This window comes from Leptidea sinapis, chromosome 24, assembly GCF_905404315.1.
Source record: "Leptidea sinapis chromosome 24, ilLepSina1.1, whole genome shotgun sequence".
In the NCBI taxonomy this organism is placed as follows: Eukaryota; Metazoa; Arthropoda; class Insecta; order Lepidoptera; family Pieridae; genus Leptidea; species Leptidea sinapis.
Window position 1 is genome coordinate 3,949,569 of NC_066288.1, and position 22,076 is coordinate 3,971,644.

Here is a 22,076-nt window from a genome sequence, read left to right on the forward strand (position 1 = left end):
GTGTCTAGTTGTAGTGCAGCGGAGACCAATCTATAATGTAAGGGTGCACGTGACAGTTGACAAACTTTGGTATTTTATTGTCACTAAACTAAAATGAACGAACAAAGTATATTGTTTATAAACAACTGGACTAAAGCATGAACATAGTTTAATGATATATTTTAATAATGGTCCTTAAATTTTATCTTCTTTACACTTCTTTTTACAAATTCTGAGATAGTAGGAAGTGGATCTGTGGAAAGGAGTGCTAGATATATATTATTATGAGTTCGAACCCTGGTGTTTATTATAATATACGTTGGTAACACTGAAAATGTTTAGAACTGGCCAGTTAGAAACATTGCTAATGAAAACTTTTTTTGAATTTAAATTTTACAACTCTTTGGTAACCTAATGTAGAATATTGCATTCATTTGTCATCTGTTTTTGTGAATTGGCGGCAAATCTAAAACTCTTGTTACACGTGAAAAAGAATCTAACGCGAGAAAATTTTCAGTCAATGATTTATTATGACTTTCGGTGTGGGCTATCATAGCTTTGTTGTTGAGTAAAACAACAAAGCTATGATAGGCTGCGATTAGCATTTCATAATGAAGCCCCATCTAGTGTCACTATATACAATTGGTTTAACGAGTTTAAGCGTGGACGTAGCAATCTCAATGATGATCCGCGTGAGGGATGACCTTTAACAGAGACTACTGAAGATAACATCAGTGCTGTGCGACGCATGATAGAGGAAGATAATAGAGTGACCTATCAACAGATACGAGCAAGCCTAGGCATTGGTATGAGTCAAGTTACACGAATTTGGAGGCGTCAGGAAGGTTTGTACCAGATGGATTCCCCATATTTTAACAGACGACCGGAAACACCTTCGCATGCACTGGTGTCGCCAAATGTTAGATAAGTTCAACGGCGGTGACTCAAATGCTGTATTTGACATGGTCACAGGTGATGAAAGCTAGATAATATATTGCTACGAACAAGAAACCAAAAGACGATCAGCTCAGTGGGTGTGTCCTATCGAGGATCGGCCAACTAAGGTAAAGCAACGAAGAAGTCAAGGAAAAAAGGTGATTGCCTCATTCTTTGGTCGGAAAGGTCATTTCGCGACAGTTGTGCTAGAAGATGGAAGGACAGTTACTGCATACTGGTATATCAATCGCTGTTTGCCTGTTGTCTTGTAAAAAATTCGATAGCAGCGCCCTCAAAGCAGGATCCTCCTTCACCACGACAATGCTTCAGCGCACTCCACAAAACGGACTGTTGAATATTTGATTATGACATGTGTCGAGATAATGAGTCTTCCGCCATACAGTCCTGACCTGGTTGCCCTGCGACTTTTATTTTTTCCCAAGAACTAAAGATAAAATTCGATGGTATTCGGTTTAAGAGCCCTGAATATGCGGTAAAAGCGTACGAAAATGCCATAAAAGAGACCCCTAAAGAAGAATGGGCCCACTGCTTTTCTCAGTGGTTCCATCGAATTCGACGATGTGTAGAGAGGAACGGAGATTACTTCGAAAAACAATAAAAGTATTGGCAACTTTCTACATTAAGCCATTTTTCATTTTCTAAACATTTTCAATGTTACCTTGGTACAATATGTATGAAGCGATAATAAATGGTTTTAATTCAGGCACACATACAATCTACTTGAACTTCTATCACATACGTCAAACAACAGGCTGTTTTTGTTGCATTTGACTTGGTCCTTTTTTAGGGTCTGTATTTGAAAAGGAAAAAATTGAACTCTTATAGGATCACTTTGGTTTCCGTCCATCTGTTAGTCTGTCAAGACCCTTTATTTTGGGAACACACGGAGGTATATTGGTGAAATTACGATATACTCATGTTTGCAGTCTGTTGAAGCTAGTAAACAACCAAACTTCAAAGTTAACGTAAAAAAGATACCGCTGTTTATGCAATAAAAAACGTACATTATAAAACTCTCAAGGGAATTAAACTATGAAAATTTGTCAAGTAATGCCGTCGTACAGTGAAAAGTCTGAAAACTATGCATTTATAATTTAATCAAAAAACCCTGTGCCTATAAATACAAAAACCAGCGGTCCCAATTTTGAATTGAGTTATCTACTACTAAAACTACTACCCAATATATATCTATTCTAAATTTACACTAGCTACATCAAAATTCGGTGGATGTTTTCGCTGTTAGCAGGGATTTCTGCATAACATGCTTATTACGAATGAGTGTGATTTTGTTAATATATTTTGTGAAAGAACTAGCAGATGTCTGTGTTTCAGCGGTTCCATCTGCTACAAAAATGACAAAAAAGGTCGCACGCATCATCGCACGTCCCAGATCGCTATCACGCTAAAGGTCATCCCTCATTAGAGTAACTCCGCACCTATCGCGCACCGTGTCGTCGTTCGTCTCTGTTTTCGCCAGTGAATATCGCGTGGTCAACGAGCAGACACCACGTGGTCAACGTGTGTCGAACACGCTTGATGAATGAGAAAATGAAAGACGAAACAAAGAAGACGACTCTCACTTTCAAATCGACTAGATATGGTCTTCGCGTGAAACACTCGCTGTGAACACAGACCCGAAGACTTGCAGGTTAGCACAACGAAGACGAGTAATTATCTTCTCACCCCTTGTGTGTGGGCGGAAGGATTGTGTCAGGGCTGAGCACTATAATTGGGTAATGAGATTCTCGGCACTAATCGCTTGGAACCCAACGTCGAATATTTTTTTGTGATTTTTTTTTTAGTCTGTCAGTCAGTCAGTCCTTTGTCGTTTTCGGCTTCTTTTGGGATCGTTTTCCTCCTCTTCGTTTGCTGTGTCTCTAGCGTATACCTTAATTTTTCTTCTACCCTCTTCATCTGGGGGTCTTTCGATGTTAGCACAATGGAAGCAAACGAGCAAGGGATTGTTACCAGGTGGTCTAGTCTCAGTCGACCGTGCGTGGTTACGAGTGCTACGCGCCGGAGTCGTCCATACAACTAAATAAAGAATAGCAACAACACGAAACGGTTGGATGCTGGGTGGATCTAATGAACTACGACCTTTACCCTAAATAGCATAGTGTGTCTTGTGTCTGTTATTACACCGGCACAACTTAACAACCGAACATAAAAGAGCAAATTTGATATATTGCGAAACAGGTGTCGTAGCAATAGTAGCGGGAGCCAGTGGGAGGCTCATTTGCACAGGACGCCGGCTAGATTATGGGTACCACAACGGCGCCTATATCTGCCGTGAAGTAGATATGTAAACATTACTGTGTTTCGGTCTGAAGGGCGCCGTAGCTAGTGTAATTACTGGGCAAATCAGACTTAACATCTTATGTCTCAAGGTGCCGAGCGCAATTTTAGTGCCTCTCAGATTTTTTGGGTTTTCAAGAATCCTGAGCGGCACTGGATTGAAATGGGCAGGGCGTATCAATTACCATCAGCTCAACGTCCTGCTCATCTCGTCCCTTATTTTCATAAAAGTAACTACCGCGAATGAACACTGTACGTGCAGTTCTACTCATAGATTTATTATATCGTAAGTGGGATAATATATATGGTTCTACTGATACGATTATTGATAGTATATTTCAAAATACCACACAATCTAACAAAAGAACGTGCTCTATTCATACACGATGACACATAACCAGACGTATTGCATGTGTCAATATTGCGAGTACATTTTTTGTATTCAGTTTTCAGTTTGATATTTGTTGCTTTACGGATGTTTCGGTTTTGCTATCACGCCGTTATTTATTGCGACTGCAACAATGTGATACTGTTACGATAAGTGATATGACAAAGCTTTCAAATTAACAACATTGATAATAAATGGTTTTGTATTCTGATGGCCTGTTTGTAAAATTGCAGATGGGGAAACTTGAATAAATTATACACAAATAAAATTTGAAAAACAAAATTTTATGAACGATGCGGGATTAAACCCACGACCTCTGGCGTTCCGTGCCAACTGAGCTAACCGTTCGAGTGAAGTATCGTCATAAAATCTTGTATGCTTTGTTCAACTCTCAGGTTGTGGCTTCATCTACAGGATCTACTTTACAGTTGATAACTTGCTCAACCCCAATATTTGCATATTAGGAAACTGACTTGAGATGTCGCTTGGAACCCAACGTCGAATATTTTTTTTGTGTTTTTTTTTGTCTTTTGTCTTTACTAGTAGCTAGTCAGTCAGTCAGTCCTTTGTCGTTTTCGGCTTCTTTTGGGATCGTTTTCCTCCTCTTCGTTTGCTGTGTCTCTAGAGTATACCTACATTTTTCTTCTACCCTCTTCATCTGGGGGTCTTTCGATGTTAGCACAATGGAAGCAAACGAGCAAGGGATTGTTACCAGGTGGTCTAGTCTTAGTCGACCGTGCGTTGTTACGACTGCTAGGCGCCGGAGACATCCATACAACTACAAATAAAGAATAGCAACAACACGAAACGGTACGATGCGGTTTGGATGCTGGGTGGATCTAATGAGCTACGACCTTTACCCTAAATAGCATAGTGTGTCTTGTGTCTGTTATTACACCGGCACAACTTAACAACCGAACATAAAAGAGCAAATTTGATATATTGCGAAACAGGTGTCGTAGCAATAGTAGCGGGAGCCAGTGGGAGGCTCATTTGCACAGGACGCCGGCTAGATTATGGGTACCACAACGGCGCCTATATCTGCCATGAAGTAGATATGTAAACATTACTGTGTTTCGGTCTGAAGGGCGCCGTAGCTAGTTTAATTACTGGGAAATACAAATGAGACTTAACATCTTATGTCTCAAGGTGCCGAGCGCAATTTTAGTGCCTCTCAGATTTTTTGGGTTTTCAAGAATCCTGAGCGGCACTGGATTGAAATGGGCAGGGCGTATCAATTACCATCAGCTGAACTTCCTGCTCATCTCGTCCCTTATTTTCATAAAAGTAACTACCGCGAATGAACACTGTACGTGCAGTTCTACTCATAGATTTATTATATCGTAAGTGGGATAATATATATGGTTCTACTGATACGATTATTGATAGTATATTTTAAAATACCACACAATCTAACAAAAGAACGTGCTCTATTCATACACGATGACACATAACCAGACGTATTGCATGTGTCAATATTGCGAGTACATTTTTTGTATTCAGTTTTCAGTTTGATATTTGTTGCTTTACGGATGTTTCGGTTTTGCTATCACGCCGTTATTTATTGCGACTGCAACAATGTGATACTGTTACGATAAGTGATATGACAAAGCTTTCAAATTAACAACATTGATAATAAATGGTTTTGTATTCTGATGGACTGTTTGTAAAATTGCAGATGGGGAAACTTGAATAAATTATACACAAATAAAATTTGAAAAACAAAATTTTATGAACGATGCGGGATTAAACCCACGATCTCCGGCGTTCCGTGCCGGTGCTCTAACCAACTGAGCTAACCGTTCGAGTACCGCATCGTTATAAAATTCTGTTTGCTTTGTTTAACTCTCAGGTTGTGGCTTCATCTACAGGATCTACTTTACAGTTGATAACTTGCTCAACCCCAATATTTGCATATTAGGAAACTGACTTGAGATGTCGCTCTTGTAAATCTAAACAATATTTTATGTTTTAAAGTGATAACCCTCACTTCTAGGATTAATACACAAATAAAATTTGTAAAACAAAAATTTTTATGACCGATGCGGGATTCGAACCCACGACCTCCGGCGTTCCGTGCCGGTGCTCTAACCAACTGAGCTAACCGTTCGAGTACCGCCTCGTTATAAAATTCTGTTTGCTTTGTTCTACTCTCAGGAATCCCGCATCGTTCATAAAATTTTGTTTTTCACATTTTATTTGTGTATTAATCCTAGAAGTGAGGGTTATCACTTTAAAAAAATAACATATTGTTTAAAATAAATTATGATCATCTGAGCTTAAATTGTGAATTGAATACAGTATAAGCGAAAAATATAATTTAAACACTAGAAATAACTACAAGCTTATAGTGCCCCGTACCAGGCTCTGTAAAATAAACAATTCTTTTGTATGCAATGGAATTAAATTTTACAATAAATTAACAAGGAGTGTATCTGCATCATCAATAAATACATTTAAGTCTTTTATTAAACGCAGACTTATGTTGAAGGCTTATACAGTATTGAAGATTACGTAAACGATATTACAATATGGAATTGAATACATTGTTTTGTAGTTGTTTTTTTTTATGGATTTTATGGTTCAACCTTGTATTGTTTTACTGGATTGCATTATTTTAAAAATATGTATATTTTTGAACTTTTGTGTAATTAATATGTATCTGAATTGATTATTTCGTGATTGACGAGCAATCTTTTGTTTTTTGTGTTAATAAAATATTTTTGGCTTTGACTTGAATAGAAGGTTTTAAGGGTTGCTTGCGTGTTTGTATAAATAGTGAAATAGTATTTACATTATCCACAAATAATGTAAAGACTTATTTTCTTTTGAAGCCATCAGACATCATTACCTATATACCAATGAGAGGGGATGGTTTTATAAATAAAATTCTTACTATATCGGTTTTAGTACCCATCTGCCCTACCTCCTTACCCCGTCTTATAACAGAAGCTGTCTGTCAGTGCAACTTCCGCTAAAATTAGTCGTGCAAGATTTGTAGGAACAAGTATTTTTTTATTATTTTATTTAGTGGGGTAAAAAAACTGTGAAACATTAGATCTTACTAACTAAAGTACATTATTAGGATTACCTAATTTTCCCCCTTTTAGCACATTCACCCCTTTTCAGCACATTAAGTATTAACTAAATGAGCTGAAAAGGGTTGCACTTAGGGAAAGATTATATATATCTTTCTTTATTGGTTTTATGGTAAAAATATTTATTTACTTAAGGTACTAAATTAATCTATGACACTTGTTAAATAACTATAATTAATGGTTCTACTTGTGAGTACGCGGATCTCTATTAATAATTGGTTGCAATGGTTTAATTGGTTACTCGGACCAGCCCTGTAATGGTTATACACCACCACCGTTAACCACGGATTAATTATAAAAATTGAAAAAGGTAAACATTAAAAGGTTAAAAAGTAATAGATACAAAAAAAGAGAGTGAAAAAAGTGCAACAAACTATAAATTTTAAACAATCTGACGGCGCGACACATGACATTTGAAGTTTGCTGTCGACGACGTCGGAACAGAATGGCAGCATGACAGATGTCAGCTGTCAGCTGCCACTCTTGCGGAACGTCACACCGGTGGGAGCGGGGCGGCCATCTTGGTCACTTTTGGATCGAGAACCGCCAGCGCACCACGTGCTCGACGATTCGCTTATTTTCGTCGCCATCTTTAACAGTTTCTGATTTGATTTAATAGAATACCATTATCTGTACCTAAATACAGTGTTTTAGAGTTATATTTTGTTAATCTGTGAAGTTAAGAAGAAATAAATCACTGGAGAACTAATTTGTGACTTTGTTCGAGTTTCTGACCCACGTGAAACATGGAAGATTCTGATATAGGCCATCCTGAGTCTATAAATATAAAAGGTTAAGGTTTATGATTTCAATGATTGTACTATTTTGTTTTTAAACATTCCAAATGACGAGCACAAAATATCAATAATATGATTAAAATTTACATAATAAGCTTCAGCAATTCGATATAACGGCAAACGTTTGACTGCGTTTGTACGACATAATGTGTTGGCAAAAAGTTGATGACCTCTACGACAGTTACAACTCGTAGGAACTTTGTACATTATCTTATTTGTGTGTTATGTGCGTTTAAAAAGCATTTAGTAGTTCAGAAAAAGATATTTCAATGGTTCTTATATGTTTAGATGAAGCAACAGAAAAACAAAATATAAAGGCTGACCTCACCTGCGCCGGGACTTCACAGAGCTGTGTGGTCGCCGTAGACAGTCGTTGCAGTAGTCGTGGATGCTGCCGAGACCTTTGGGCAGCTCTAGCTGCTGCTCTTTGCTGCTGGGACGCCAGTAGAGCGCTGTACGTACGACCCAGTCGAGGACCGTCCCTCCGACTGCACCATACTGACAGAGTCATCTACGGAAAAAATGTATTTCATTACAAGCTGACCCAGCAAACGTTGTATTGCCAATAATGGTATTTAAAAAAATTCAATAATAGAAATTTTTGGCGTATCAAAACTAGCTGACGACCGATTCTCAGACCTACCAAATACATCGTACCAAAATTATTTGTGGGTCACCCTTATCATTAAGGGGTATGAAAAATAGATGTTGGCTGATTCTCAGTCCTAACCGATATGCACACAAAATTTCACACAAATTAGCCGTTTCGGAGGAGTTTGGTAACAAACACCGGAACACGAGAGTTTTATATATAGGATTTTTTTTCAGAATTAGATAAACAATTATTTGACATTTCTATTTTTACTATTATCTACAATATTTTTTATTCACTATTATTTATTTTTTATTTACCAGTGGAAGGCTTTGCACAGGATGCCGGCTAGATTATGGGTACCACAACGGCGCTTTTTTCCGCCGTGAAGCATTAATGTGTAAGCATTATTGTGTTTCGATCTGAAGGGCGCCGTAGCTAATGAAATTACTGGGCAAATGACACTTAATATCTTGTCTCAATGTGTCGAGCGCAATTGTAGTTCCGCTCAGAATTTTTGGGTTCTTTCAAGAATCCTGAGCCGCACTGCATTGTAATTAGCATGGCGTATCAAATACCACCAGCTAAATATCCTGCCAGTCTCATCCCTTATTTCCATAAAAAAAAATTTGGCACAAATTTATATTTAAGAGCATATATAGGCCTTTTTTAAAGGATTTCCTTTATATATTTATGCACACATAATTTGGAAAATTACTGCTACCACGATACCGTAAATACGTGTAAGGCTTAGTAGACCGGAATCGATGAGTCCTATTAACTAAACGAGAACTCATTAAAACCGTATTTAACAATAACGAGTTCCCACTTCTAATTAGTGATGTGTATGACGTATTACGTTTGATGATGAAAACTTCTATCCCTTATTACTTTATTAAGTTATTTCCCAAAATATTGTATAATTGCTTCGGCCCTAAGCCTTTGCGTTAACGTAAATAAACGCGCCAATTTGCAAAATTAGTATATTTGAAGTGAAAAATTGATTTTTTATTTCTTACTAGCTGACCCAGCAAACGTTGTATTGCCGACATTAAAATCGCGATACAAAAGTAACTGTTGATCGTAGATGGGTGAAAATTTGAAGTTGTATGTATTTTTTAATGCTTACTCATAATCAAACAAATTAAAAAAAAAATGTCAAAAAATTAAAAAAAAAAAAACAATTTGGCGTGGACCACCCTTAACATTTAGGCGGATGAAAAATAGATGTTGTCCGATTCTCAGACCTACCCAATATGCACTCAAAATTTCATAAGAATCGGTCAAGCCGTTTCGAAGGAGTTTAACTACAAACACCGCGACATGAGAATTTTATATATTAAATTTATTTATTATGACAAATAGAACCACAATTTAATAATATATAACAGGCCAACATGTTAGAAAAATACTAATTTTTTTTAATAAGGGACGAGACGAGTAGGACGTTCAGCTGATGGTATTTGATACGACCTGCCCATTACAATGCAGTGTCGCTCAGGATTCTTGAAAAATCCAATAATTTTATTATCGTCTACAATTAATATTAATTTATAAATAAACAATTTAATAATAATATATTAATCTTAATATATATAAATTACGTGACACGTTGTTTGTCCGCGATGGACCCCTAAACTAATGAACGGATTTAAATGGGGATTACTTCATGGAGTGCAGTTTGGTCTAACTTGAGAGATAGGATAGATTTTATTTCGATTCGGGACCCATAATAATTTTTATTTCCAATATTCGTTTTGTATGGACATATTTTCTATGAGAGAATTTATTGACGCACGGTTTGACAGTTCTATTGTGAAACAATTTCATTACAATATTTTACGAAATAATTTTTGATGTTATGAAATATCAATCACAAATACATATAAAAAAGTATTTTATTTATTATGTACAGAACAACGTCTGTCGGATCAGCTAGTAAAATATATGTTAAGGCGTTAATACATGCCTATGACCTTGCTCGTAGCAAAAATAGCGCGAGGGCGGGTGACCACGGCTTACGAGACGTATTTAAAGGTTAAAATAATTATTAATTAATAATAATTAAAAAATTAATACAAACACCACTCAGAAATTTTTGCGTTTTTAAAGAATCCTGAGCGGCACTGCATTGTAATGGGCAGGACGTATCAATTACCATCAGCTGAACGTCCTGCTCGTCTCGTCCTTTATTTTCTTTAAAAAAATATTTTCAGCATTTTTGGAAACAAAATTTAAGTTATTTGGATTCTTCTTCTTCCTCTCTCAGCCATATGTATCCGAAGTGGTTGTAGTATCTCGTATATAAGAATTCTACAGAAATCAATTTTGAGAAAATTGCCTTTTATGCTTTTTGATAACCAAGCATTTATGCTTAAACTGAAAATTTCGATGTGGATTTATGATTTTTTAGACACAATTTAGAATCACATGTTGTATGTGATTCTAAAATATAAAAACAAAATTTAACAAAAATACAACTGACTTCAAAAACACTATTCCAAAACAATAGATATAATATGCACTAAAAAGTATAAAAATAATTGGGTATTTTTATACAATCTAGTTAATTAATCTAATTCTAGTTACGATTATTGTTATTTTTGGAGTCGGTGTCGATCCAAGATCCCGGTTCTCATGGCTTATTTATTTATTTACCAGTGGGAGGCTCCTTTTCACTGGATTTCGGCTAGATTATGGGTACCACAACGGCGCCTATTTCTGCTATGAAGCAGTATTGTGTAAGCATTACTGTGTTTCGGTCTGAAGGGCGTCGTGGCTACTGAAATTACTGGGCAAATGAGACTCAACATCTTATGTCTCAAGGTAACGAGCGCAGTTGTAGTGCCGCTCAGAATTTTCAAGACTCCTGTGCGGCACTGCATTGCAGGGCAGGGCGTATCAATTACCATCAGCTAAATCTCCGGCTCGTCTCGTCCCTTATTTTCATAAAAAAAATATTATCATTTATTTATCATATTAAACTATTAAAAATTACAATAATGCGATAAATAATTAACTGTAAACAAGAACATCCGACTTTCCGCACGTCCGCACGTTGTCTATGGTATGACCACTCTAAACACAAAATGTCAAATACGTAACGGTTCAATACCAATGACAATCTAAACGTCATATGGACATATCATTAGCAGTTTGACAGTGGAACGGCAAAAGTGTGCTTAAAGACAATGTAAGCACACTTTTCTCCTTAGTCGTGTGTCAATCATCAAGTGAGCCTTTAAAAAGTCCTCAAATAATAAGGACGCAAGAAAAGAAAGAAATTCAAAATATGCAGCATAAGCTGAAAAAATGTTTACATTGCTGCCTATTTACCAATAATATCCTAAACAATTGGAGCAAAGGCAGAAATGTATAGATATGGCAGTCGAAGCCTATTATGGTGTCATTTGTGGCATGTGCCATATTTCAGCGATGTTTTTGCATGACGTGAATTATCAATATGTATAGAACGTCATTGTTCAATACCCTCAATAGTGTGGTGAGTGAGCCTTAAAATTATTTTCTACAAAAACGATGCTTAACATGTGGCAACTTTTCTTAAATAAATAAATGTCTGTTCAATTCAACACAGAATGGATTAAGAGTGATAAGAATTTCTCTTTTCAAGGAGTTTTGTTTGTGTATTCGAGTTTAGTTTGATTTTACCCTCATCCTGTTTCATTATCTTCTATCTATTATTACGTTAATTGCCTCCCCCCCCCCCCCTTACCAACTTGATTGGTAATCAATCCCACCCATTACAACAAATATACATACATAATCGATAAATTTAAATAAATTTTGAGTAGGGATGTTGATATAATAATTCCATGTATGTATTTTGAAATTTGCCTTTATTGCATATAAACAATTTGTTATTTTTAAAGTGATATCCAGATGACTTCTGACATTAATTAAATTAAATTTATAACCAAAATTAATGAACAATGCGAACTCGCAAAATCTTCAGGGTTCAGTCCGATCACTCTTCCAACTGAGCCAACTATTCTACTGACGAATGGATCGTAAATTTTGGTATGTCTTGTTCAAACTCACAGGTTGTGGCTCCTGGAGATGTCGTGGTTTCGAGTCCCTAATCGTTCATAAATGTTGGTTACAAATTCAATTTATTGCATATTATATTCGATACAACGTACTATGCAAAACCCAACTGAACGAAGAATTATAGTTATTACCAGAATCTCGATAGTTCAATAGAGCTTATAGAGAATGAACAATCTCATCAGTAAATCGGATTTAATCATCTAATATAACTATTAGCAACTAACATTGAACATTTTTAATAATATGTTACTCCAATAACTTTGCGGTCAGTACAATATATAGCTGTATTTACTGTTCGCCCTCAGTAGTACGGCTACCATACTGATTTCTGCCACAAATTAGCCGCAATGAAAATGTCACTATTATTTTCAGTTTGTTGTATATCAAAAACAAAATAAATTGGTAAAAACATATTTCAAATAAAACGTATTGTTTCCGAAATATTTAGTTCTTATGTTGTGACTTCAAGCGGACATTTCGAGCGGTATAAATTTAAATTTCTTTACTTTAAACTGCTTTTATTCAAACAAAAACTCTGTTAAGATAATAATACCTATAATAAACAATTCTGTGAACCAAATGTGGTGAGGGGGCGCGGTGGGTCTAAGAATAACAACTTTATATTATATAAGACAATACTTCTTGGATTCTGTGGTTTTATAAGATCTGTGTTCCCTTTTTTATGGTAGAGTATAAAACGAGCGAGCGAATCACCTGAAATTAAGTGTTCGTAACCCATATTCTCTTGCAACGTCAGAGGCATCACAGGAGTGTTGCTGGCCATTTGGAAAGGGGTACACATGCGCATTACATGGCTTGGATGTACAAGAAAGAAAGTTCCTTGAAAACCTTACTGTAGAGAAACGCCAGACATTCAATTGGTGGAAATGATATTATACTAATATGTGGCGTGTCGTGTAAAGATGGAGATCGGTGGCATGAATCAGGTGAAACAGCTCTTCAGAACACCCCCCGTGATAAATGCGGTAGAAGACACACAATGAAGCGACGTCTCTACGCAAAGCCAAGTGATCTAGCCGTTCACAGAGCACTGGATCTCCGACAATTCGAGCATCTCTGTGTTGCAAGGTCCTAATGTTATATCTGAAAGTGTTCGCACTTGAGGCATTTTAGGCATCCTCTCCTCGCGTCGTATTCCTCATTGCTGAGGGTCGTGATTTCTCTGAGGATTCAACTTTTTGACAATAGTTCGCCCTCTGTGTCTGTCTTCGGCTACGTGCAGTGCGTCATGAAGTCCGTTATCCAGAGATGTGTGGATTTGATCAGACCATCTTATAGTGCTGCGACCTCTGTGACATCGTCCGTCTACCTTCCCAATAACCATCAGTTGTTCGAGATAGTGACCATCTTTTTTTGGCGATATGTCCAAAGAAGTCTAAGATTCTACGAAGGCAGATGGATGAAAGTCTTACACCTAGAGTGCGAAGGATGAACGATTTTAGGCATCAATGGATTATAATTTCGGAGGCTCGATAATGCCACTTATTATAATTTATAGCACCTGCTCATCTTTTAACTTTTACGATGAAATATAATTAATTATTCTCCTAAGTCCTTATGGTGGTTATAGTCTTTTATAAAAGGTAGGTCTATAAAATTACAAAATAATAAAAATTGCTTTGGATTCACAAACATTGGAAGCATCACAATTTTGGAAGTTTTTTACGGGATCACAATACAGTCCAGCTAAGGATTCTTGATTGAACACAAAATTTGGAGCGGTATCGCAATTGCGCTCGCCACCTTGAGACATTTAGATTCGCCTCTTCTTCAAAGCGAAACACAAAAACACAACTGCTTGACATCATTATAGCCTGGTAAAGTTCGCCTCCTATTTATGAGTGAGTCTAATTAAAACAAAAAATACACAAAAGTATCTATTACTTCTATTTTAAAAGATCCGCCAATACACCCAGAATATGCCTTAAAACCAAGAATCGCACAAATATCACTTTAGAAACCTCGAATATCGAATACCTATATCACCTATTTCGTTGCCCTTTACAAAATTCATCATCACTAATTACATTTATCTTTTTATTACGTCATTATATGGAACTAACAATAATTGATGTTCCAGGCAGCTGTTGGGGCCATTGTGAGCGTAGTGAATATTTTATTGAATATCGGTTTAACTACGCACGGAACATTCTCATTAATTTCATTTACTTACTACTAGTAGCCCGCTTACATAACACATTGTTTTTGAAGGATGACTTAATGGAACTAGCTGTGCGTCGCGGTTTTACCCGCGTATAATAAATTTATTTATTATTTTTGTTTGAGTGACTGTCTATAACCAAGCTGATATAAAGCACGAACAGCTCTCTTTTGCAGGATTACGGGTTTTGGGAAACACCGGTATAACTCCGCAAATGATTTGTTTACATCGCTGCATACGTAACAATAACACTACTAACATAATAATACCCGATAGTACTACCAGTATTCCAGCATCGCTAAAAAAGAAATTGAAGTAGGTGTTACATTGCGGAAATCCATAATTATACAAATGATTTGAGTTTTTTTTAGTCGAAACAACACGTCCTGAAGATGCCTAGTGTAGAGGCGAAACACGTGTCGAATTGCTTAAAGACATTGGCGGAATTAACACTAAAGAAAACTCAAATCATTTGAATACTAGTATCGCTTGTATTTGAATTGCCCAAACTATTCAATTGATCGCTCTGTTAAAAAAGAATGAATTAATAATACACAGCCCTTTATGTACCGATAAGGATCATTCTGGACTGAAATTGACATTATTTCAAGGTCATGTTTCCTTTACGTCGTTCAGTAGGTACTTACCTGAATGATTGAATGAAAACTTTATTACCTATCGCATTAACATTAGTAACAATACCAATTACGGTTTTTAGTATAAGAGTATGGATTCAGGGATGTTTTTTTGTGACAAAATCATGCAAGTAGTAGTATTTTATTTGAATAACGTGTTACACATTTAAATAAATTGTTCTTAAAGGATTAAAAATGCATGTAATTATAACTGTATTTTTACATTAGATTTTTGCGTAAAAGTTAAATTTTTATTATTATTTTAGATAGCCCCGACGTTTCAAGACCTTACCAGATCTCGTTTTCAGGGGGTTACAATTGCAAGCGTTTTAATCCTATAAAAGTGTTTTATGTAAATGCAAGTACTAACTTATTATCACATACACCATGGAAGGCATAATAGCAATGAACAACAGACAAGCAGCATTCTAAAAATTCTTACTTCAAATTATTCATTTACATATTAAAGTGAAACTTTTATTACATCGTCTCAAACTTTTTCGTCTGTGTGTCGCATGTCGCGTGACGGTCGGGCGGCGCCTATAGTTCGCAGCAGCTGACCGTGAAGTGTATAGACTATTGCTCATTTGTGCCAGTGCTCCACCCTATTTTTAGTTAAATGACTATAATGTGAAAAAAAGTGTCACTTTTACCGGAGTTTCATAATCCTTTTTATCTAAAGAAATCTCCAAAATAGCGCATAATTGAAACCATTTCCGGTTTAAGTATATGAAGCTTTCATTTTTACGAAAAATAATTATATGTTTACAGTATATGAGAAGAAAAATAAAAAAATTCTACCATTAATAGACATTGCGAAATAATACCTATAACTTTTACAATTGGAGCCATGTTAATCATTAGTTCTAGATAAACTGTTTACCAATACTATTTAACATGACATAGCTTTGATATTTTTATAAAGAAAATTGTATTATAAACAATTTGTTATGTTTTTAAAGTGATAACCGTCACTTCTACAATTAATACACTAACGAAATTGAAAACAAAATTTTATGAACGATGTCGAACGACTATTCCAACTGAACTCATTGCTTTGAAATTGTATTTTGTTTGTAATAAATTAAAAATGCTTCTAATTCTGAATTAAAACTACAGCGATCTTGTGGGAGCCTCAAGGTCGTTGGCTCGGTCCCCAGCCTTAAGTAGTTCTCTCCTGTGTTCATTTAATATCGCGATTTTAGCGCCACTCTATTTTATATATTCTTCGTTCATCGTTGAGATATAATATAATAATATTGAACTTTTTACACGTCATATTATCTTGCCCCAAGTTAAGCATATTAAATAGCCTGTGTTATGGGTTACAAGACAATGATATATTTAATACAATATACTTACTGTAACATACATAAATTCATATAAACATACATAAATACATTTAAACATCCATGACTTGGAAAGAAACATCCATATTCATCATATAAATGCTTGCACCTACCGGGATTCGAACCCGGGACCTCTATCTTAGTAGGTAGGATCGCTAACCACTCGGCTATACAGATATATTTCGAACACATGGAAGCTTAATAGCGAACAATCTAATATAATAATAAATCTATCGAAAACAAAAAGATAAGTATCTTATGAACATGAGGAACTTGTTATTTCGGCCAGAGCGATGTTTTTCATATCTACACCACCCCGCTAGAGTGTGTTTTCATTTGGTGCGATGTCTATAACAGATATCGTTTTCCGATATGATGAACCCTTTTGACACATCATTAACAGAGTTATTCCATCGACCAAAGCTTATATATAACGATGTGTATATCTAAAAACAAGCTATCTAGCTTTTTTTTTTCTTTTATTTGTTATTCGTTGAAATAAATGTGTCTCAACGTGATGATATAAAATATAAACACAAGCTGATCAGACAGTTATCACACATTTGTAGAGGAATCCACAAAGCATGTTTTTTTGTCACAATTAGTAAATATGTTTATTTTTATACGCTTTATATTAGCTTCACTTGTATTTTTGTATGTATGTTTGTAACTGACTGCTTTAGACGCGATTTTGACCCACTTTAAACGGCCAGATTTCATTGAAATTTTGTAGATTTATCTAGGACCGATGACAATACACTAATTTGATAAGGTTATTCCATTATTCAATTTGCAGACTAGGATTTTTGTCAATTTATATAATTTTATCTATAGTCGATAAGGCAGGAATTGATGTTAAAGTACTTAATAGTTTTAAATATACGCTTTTATAGAAAATTTAACTGAAAAATTAAAAATAAATTATAGTTAAAAAAAATAAAAACTCGCTTTAAGTATATAAAATTCAACTAAAAAAAATAGAAAATAAATTTTAATTGAAAATAGTACAAAAAAAAATATTTTATTGTAAAAAAAGGGTGGGGTGTAGAAGAATTATTCTTTTAATAATATCTTTAAAGGCACCATATATTTTTTTTACACTATTTTCAATTTATGTTAAATGTACTGCCATACGGCCAAGCATGTTGGAAAAATCATTTAGATTTTTGTTAGAGTCAAACAGTTTACCAGTGAGAGGCTCCTTTGTACCGGATGCCGGCTAGATTATGGGTACCACAACGGCGCCTATTTCTGCCGTGCAGTAATGTGTAAGCATTACTGTGTTTCGGTCTGAAGGGCGCCGTAGCTAGTGAAATTACTGGGCAAATGAGACTTGACATCTTATGTCTCAAGGTGACGAGCGCTGTTGTAGTACCGCTCAGAGTTTTTGGGTCTTACAATAGTCCTGAGCGGCACTGCATTGTAATGGGCAGGGCGTATCAAGTACAAATACGTTTTACTGTTTACAATTGTTGATTGAGGCTTGATTGAAGCTTCAAGAGGTGTATGTCCTCGTGCGTTTAGCAACACACAATTGTTTGATAGACCGCTTTGTGTTAGTTCAGTCACAACATTAGGAAAATACTACCGTTAATTGCAATCGGCTACGAAATACGAAATATAGTCATTAGATTGATTCAATATTATTAATATAAGTATTAAACCGGGGCGAGATAAGAAACAGACACAGCAGTCCACTAGCAGTACGAAAAGAAAACCAGCTATGAAATGGTTGGGGAGAAAACAATCTTACTAAAGTAGGATAGGGCGGGGCTAGTTGAGCATAGGGGCAAGTTAGGTAATCGAAATATCTCGGAAACTATACTCCTCACACAGATACATCAAACAGCGAAAAGAAGCGTCGACAGAGGAGAACTTATCGCAAGTACAACACCGCATTATTTATTTTGACAACAAAGAGTAAAATAGTTGTATATTTCGTCTGTAATTGTCAAATGTCATTCGTTTTCAATCGGGTAAGTGTTATGCTATGATAAATTTATGTTACTTTTGATACAATATATAAAAATTCTGCGTATAATTCTAATAGTTTATTCATAATCTCACCTTTTTCTTAAAAATTGGGGTGGGGCTAGTTGAGCTTCTAGCTCAACAAACATGGATTCAGTGTATCAAATATTTGGAATGTGGATGAGACTGTCCACTGTGCTGAAGCTAAATAAGATTGTAGCTGGTAAGTTTAAAGTTTACCAAGATAAAGTGTTATTATATTTGATTTTAGTCTCCCTTTATCTCCATCATATCTAAAAGAACGTTTTACCTTTACTAAATCTATCAGATCTGCCAACAACCTCATCTTACACTGTCATCCCCATAATACTTCATTTTACGAGAAGTCTTTTGCAGCAACTGCAGTGAAGTTGTGGAATAGTTTACCACTCTATATTAAGCGTGCTCAAAACTTAAATTCATTCAAATTAATGCTTCCCAAACACTATTTCACAAGCATATTACATGTTATGTAACCGTCAGTGCGTATAATACTATCAATTTGAAGTTATTGTATTTATATAGTATTTAGTAGTATTATTCTGTATTTATTTTTGTATAAGTATAGGTATGTAAATAAACTCTTTTTTTATTTTTATTTTTTTACATTAAACATAAGAATGTATGTAATATTATTGTAATTATTAAATAACTTTAATTAAGTAATGGAATATTTACAGACGTTATTTTCAAGATAACTGTTATCAGTACTTATTGTATCCTGTATTGTATTTTGGGTTGTCTGGAAGAGATCGCTTCAAGCGATTAGTCCGCCCATTGCGTACCTATGACTGTAATTAGCTTAAGATCATTTTTTTATTCTATAAATTTTTATTTTTAAGTCTGTATAATCAATAAAGTGTCTATCTATCTACCTCTAATGTTCGTTAAAACTAGTTTTTAAAATATTGATCAAGTTTTCTGAACTAATAAACTAAGTCCAATATTTGTCAAACAGTTTCAGAAATTATTGACAATATTGAGTGACCTTTGACCTCGGCTGCCGGCAATTCGTTCCCAGCGATAAAGTGGCCAGAGTCTCCCTCTCAGGTGATTCGTTGCCCTTATAACTAAATTACCTCTAAGAATAACCCTCCTTAAGGCAGTTTATGTCGAGAAGCACGCCCTTAAGACCCTAAATTATTGAGAGATACTGTCTTTCATCAGTATTAAATACTTAGTACTCATACAGACATAAATTGGAATAATATCAAATTAACAATTAACTGTTTATCCCCTTTTTCTGTTTTTTTATGAAAATAGGCGACGAAACGAGCAGGACGTTCAGCTGATAGTAATTGATACACCCTACGCATTACAATGCAGTGCCACTCAAAATTCTTGAAAAACCCAAAATACTGAGAGGCACTACAATTGGAAGCGTGACATTTTCAGGGCGACCATAAACCTAATTTTGAAAAATTTCTAATATTTTAAACGCGTTCCAAATTACAATTCAAAAACAATTAGTAGTTTAAATATATTATTAAAACTTTTATTCTAAATATATTATTATATTTCAAAACGGTAGGTTGGAAAAACATGTTAATTTACAATTGAATTACTTTTTGAATAATTCATTTAAAAAATCTCTTATTTTAAGATAGCTAAATCAAAGTTTTAAATTAATATTTGTTACTTTTAGTACTTTTGTTACTTATTGTGGTTTTCTGTGTTTTTTTGCGGCAGTGCGGAGAACTATTTTGAATTAAAATTATAAATAATAGAGATAAAATTATACATAGGTAATATAAGGATTCTCTTTAAGGATCTCTTTTCAAAATTTCTTTAACAATAACTAGCTGACCTGGCAAACGTTGTTTTGCCTTATAAATTATATTTGTAAACCTTCCTTGAGCTTCAACGAATCTATTACAAAAGATTTCATTGAGATCTGTCAAATAGTTTAGGAGTTATTAGGGAACATACAAACATACATTCTCTTATATATATATATATATACTAGTGGACCCAACAGACGTTGTCCTGTACACATGTTTTAAATTTGAAAAATCGGTCCAGCCGTTAGGAGCAGTTCACTAACATACACATGAGCAGGAGAATTATATTATATGGGCGGAATTGAGAATCTAAACCAATCCCAAATTCACTGAAACAAACAAAAAAGTCATCAAAATCAGTCCAGCCGTTTAGGAGGTAGTTTAATTGTGAATCTAAACCATTTTCGAATCCACCTGAAGACACACACCAATCTCAAATTCACTGGAACACACAAAAATATCATCAAAATCGGTCCAGCCGTTTAGGAGGTAGTTCAATTGTGAATCTAAACCATTCTCGAATCCACCTGAATACACACAGAAAGTTTTATTAGAATCGGTCCAGCCGTCTAGGAGGAGTTCAGTGACACACACACGCACACAAGAATTATATATATAAAGATATATATATAGACTGGTTTGAGATATTAACGAAAAACGAAATAGCCTCATTTTTCATCTTAATATATAAATAATCATTACAAACTGTAGTTATTAACGAAAAGCGAAATAGCCTCATTTTTCATCTCAATATTTAAATAATAATTGACATTGTTATGTGTTAAAAAATCATAGGGATAAATTTTTCTATGCATCTCGTCTGAACTGAATGACCTATCGCTCATATTTTTAGGACTTCTATCAAGAATTAACACATTTATTACTTTGTTGACTATTGTACACACATTTCAGTTTAATATATAAATTATAAATTAATATGTGGCCTGGATTGTTTACGTTCGTGCCAATTTAACCATGGAATCGGATTATGTTTGCAATTATATTAACCCGTATACCAAAATATATAATAAGAGACGAGCAGGACGTTCATCTGATGGTAATTGATACGACCTGCCCATTACAATTCAGTGCCACTCAGAATTATTGAAAAACCCAAATATTCTGAGCGGCACTACAACTGCGCTCGTCACCTTGAGACATAAGATGTAACGTCTCATTTGCCCAGTAATTTCACTAGCTACGGCGCCCTTCAGACCGAATCACATAGTAATATGTAAGCGGTAGCTTCACGGCAGAAATAGGCGCCGCTGTGGTACCCATAATCTAGCCGGCATCCTGTGCAAAGGAGCCTCCCACTGGTAAAACATACAAACAGACCTGTAAACACATATACATCTATCAACATATTGGTATTCAAATACATTTATAAGACTGCTATTATCACATTAAACACAGAGACATACATTTTAAGTATATGTGTATAGATCGGATAAACCTCGCAGCCATTGTAATTTAAAGAAGGAGGTGCTAGAAGTGAAATGGTCACGCCTCACGGGTGACTTAAAGACCGCCAGACTATAAGTAGTGATTTAGTATCAATCGGAATAGCGCACGTGAATAAACCATACTACTAGCGGAAACTCTTCCATTAACTATACCATTTATAATATGACATTTCTAATAATAATAAAAAATGAGTATTAACTATGTCATTCTTAAATTAGCCTCTCAAAATCCGGAGCGTTGCAATCGTACGCACCCAATGTTCTTAATGTATGTAATCCCGCGAGGAATTAAGAAAGAAAGAAAAACATTTATTTAAACACACACACACATACAAATAACAAAAAAAAAAGAAATATAAACGTGTGGTGTTTAAAAAAGGAGCCACACTGCATGTGTTTCAACACAAGTGTGTTGCAATGCTGATATTCTGTAACCCTCGCGTGATACATGACTTCATGGGGGACACCTCGTCTGAATT

General features: G+C 35.2%; 1 protein-coding gene and 1 long non-coding RNA gene across 3 annotated transcripts in view; both read right to left on the bottom strand.

The window, feature by feature from the left end:
- LOC126971729 (uncharacterized) overlaps positions 1–22,076 on the bottom strand; it is a 121,002-nt gene that overhangs the window by 3,192 nt on the left and 95,734 nt on the right. The window lies entirely within an intron of this gene.
- The window catches only part of LOC126971616 (pyrokinin-1 receptor-like), a 107,793-nt gene that overhangs the window by 3,192 nt on the left and 82,525 nt on the right, over positions 1–22,076 (bottom strand). Inside the window, exon 5 of one of the 2 annotated variants that reach the window (XM_050817973.1) lies at positions 7,843–8,025. In XM_050817973.1, the coding sequence (XP_050673930.1) occupies positions 7,843–8,025 (183 nt within the window). Of the gene's footprint in view, positions 1–7,837; positions 8,026–22,076 lie in introns of both variants that reach the window. The other variant, XM_050817974.1, reaches the window with a different exon arrangement.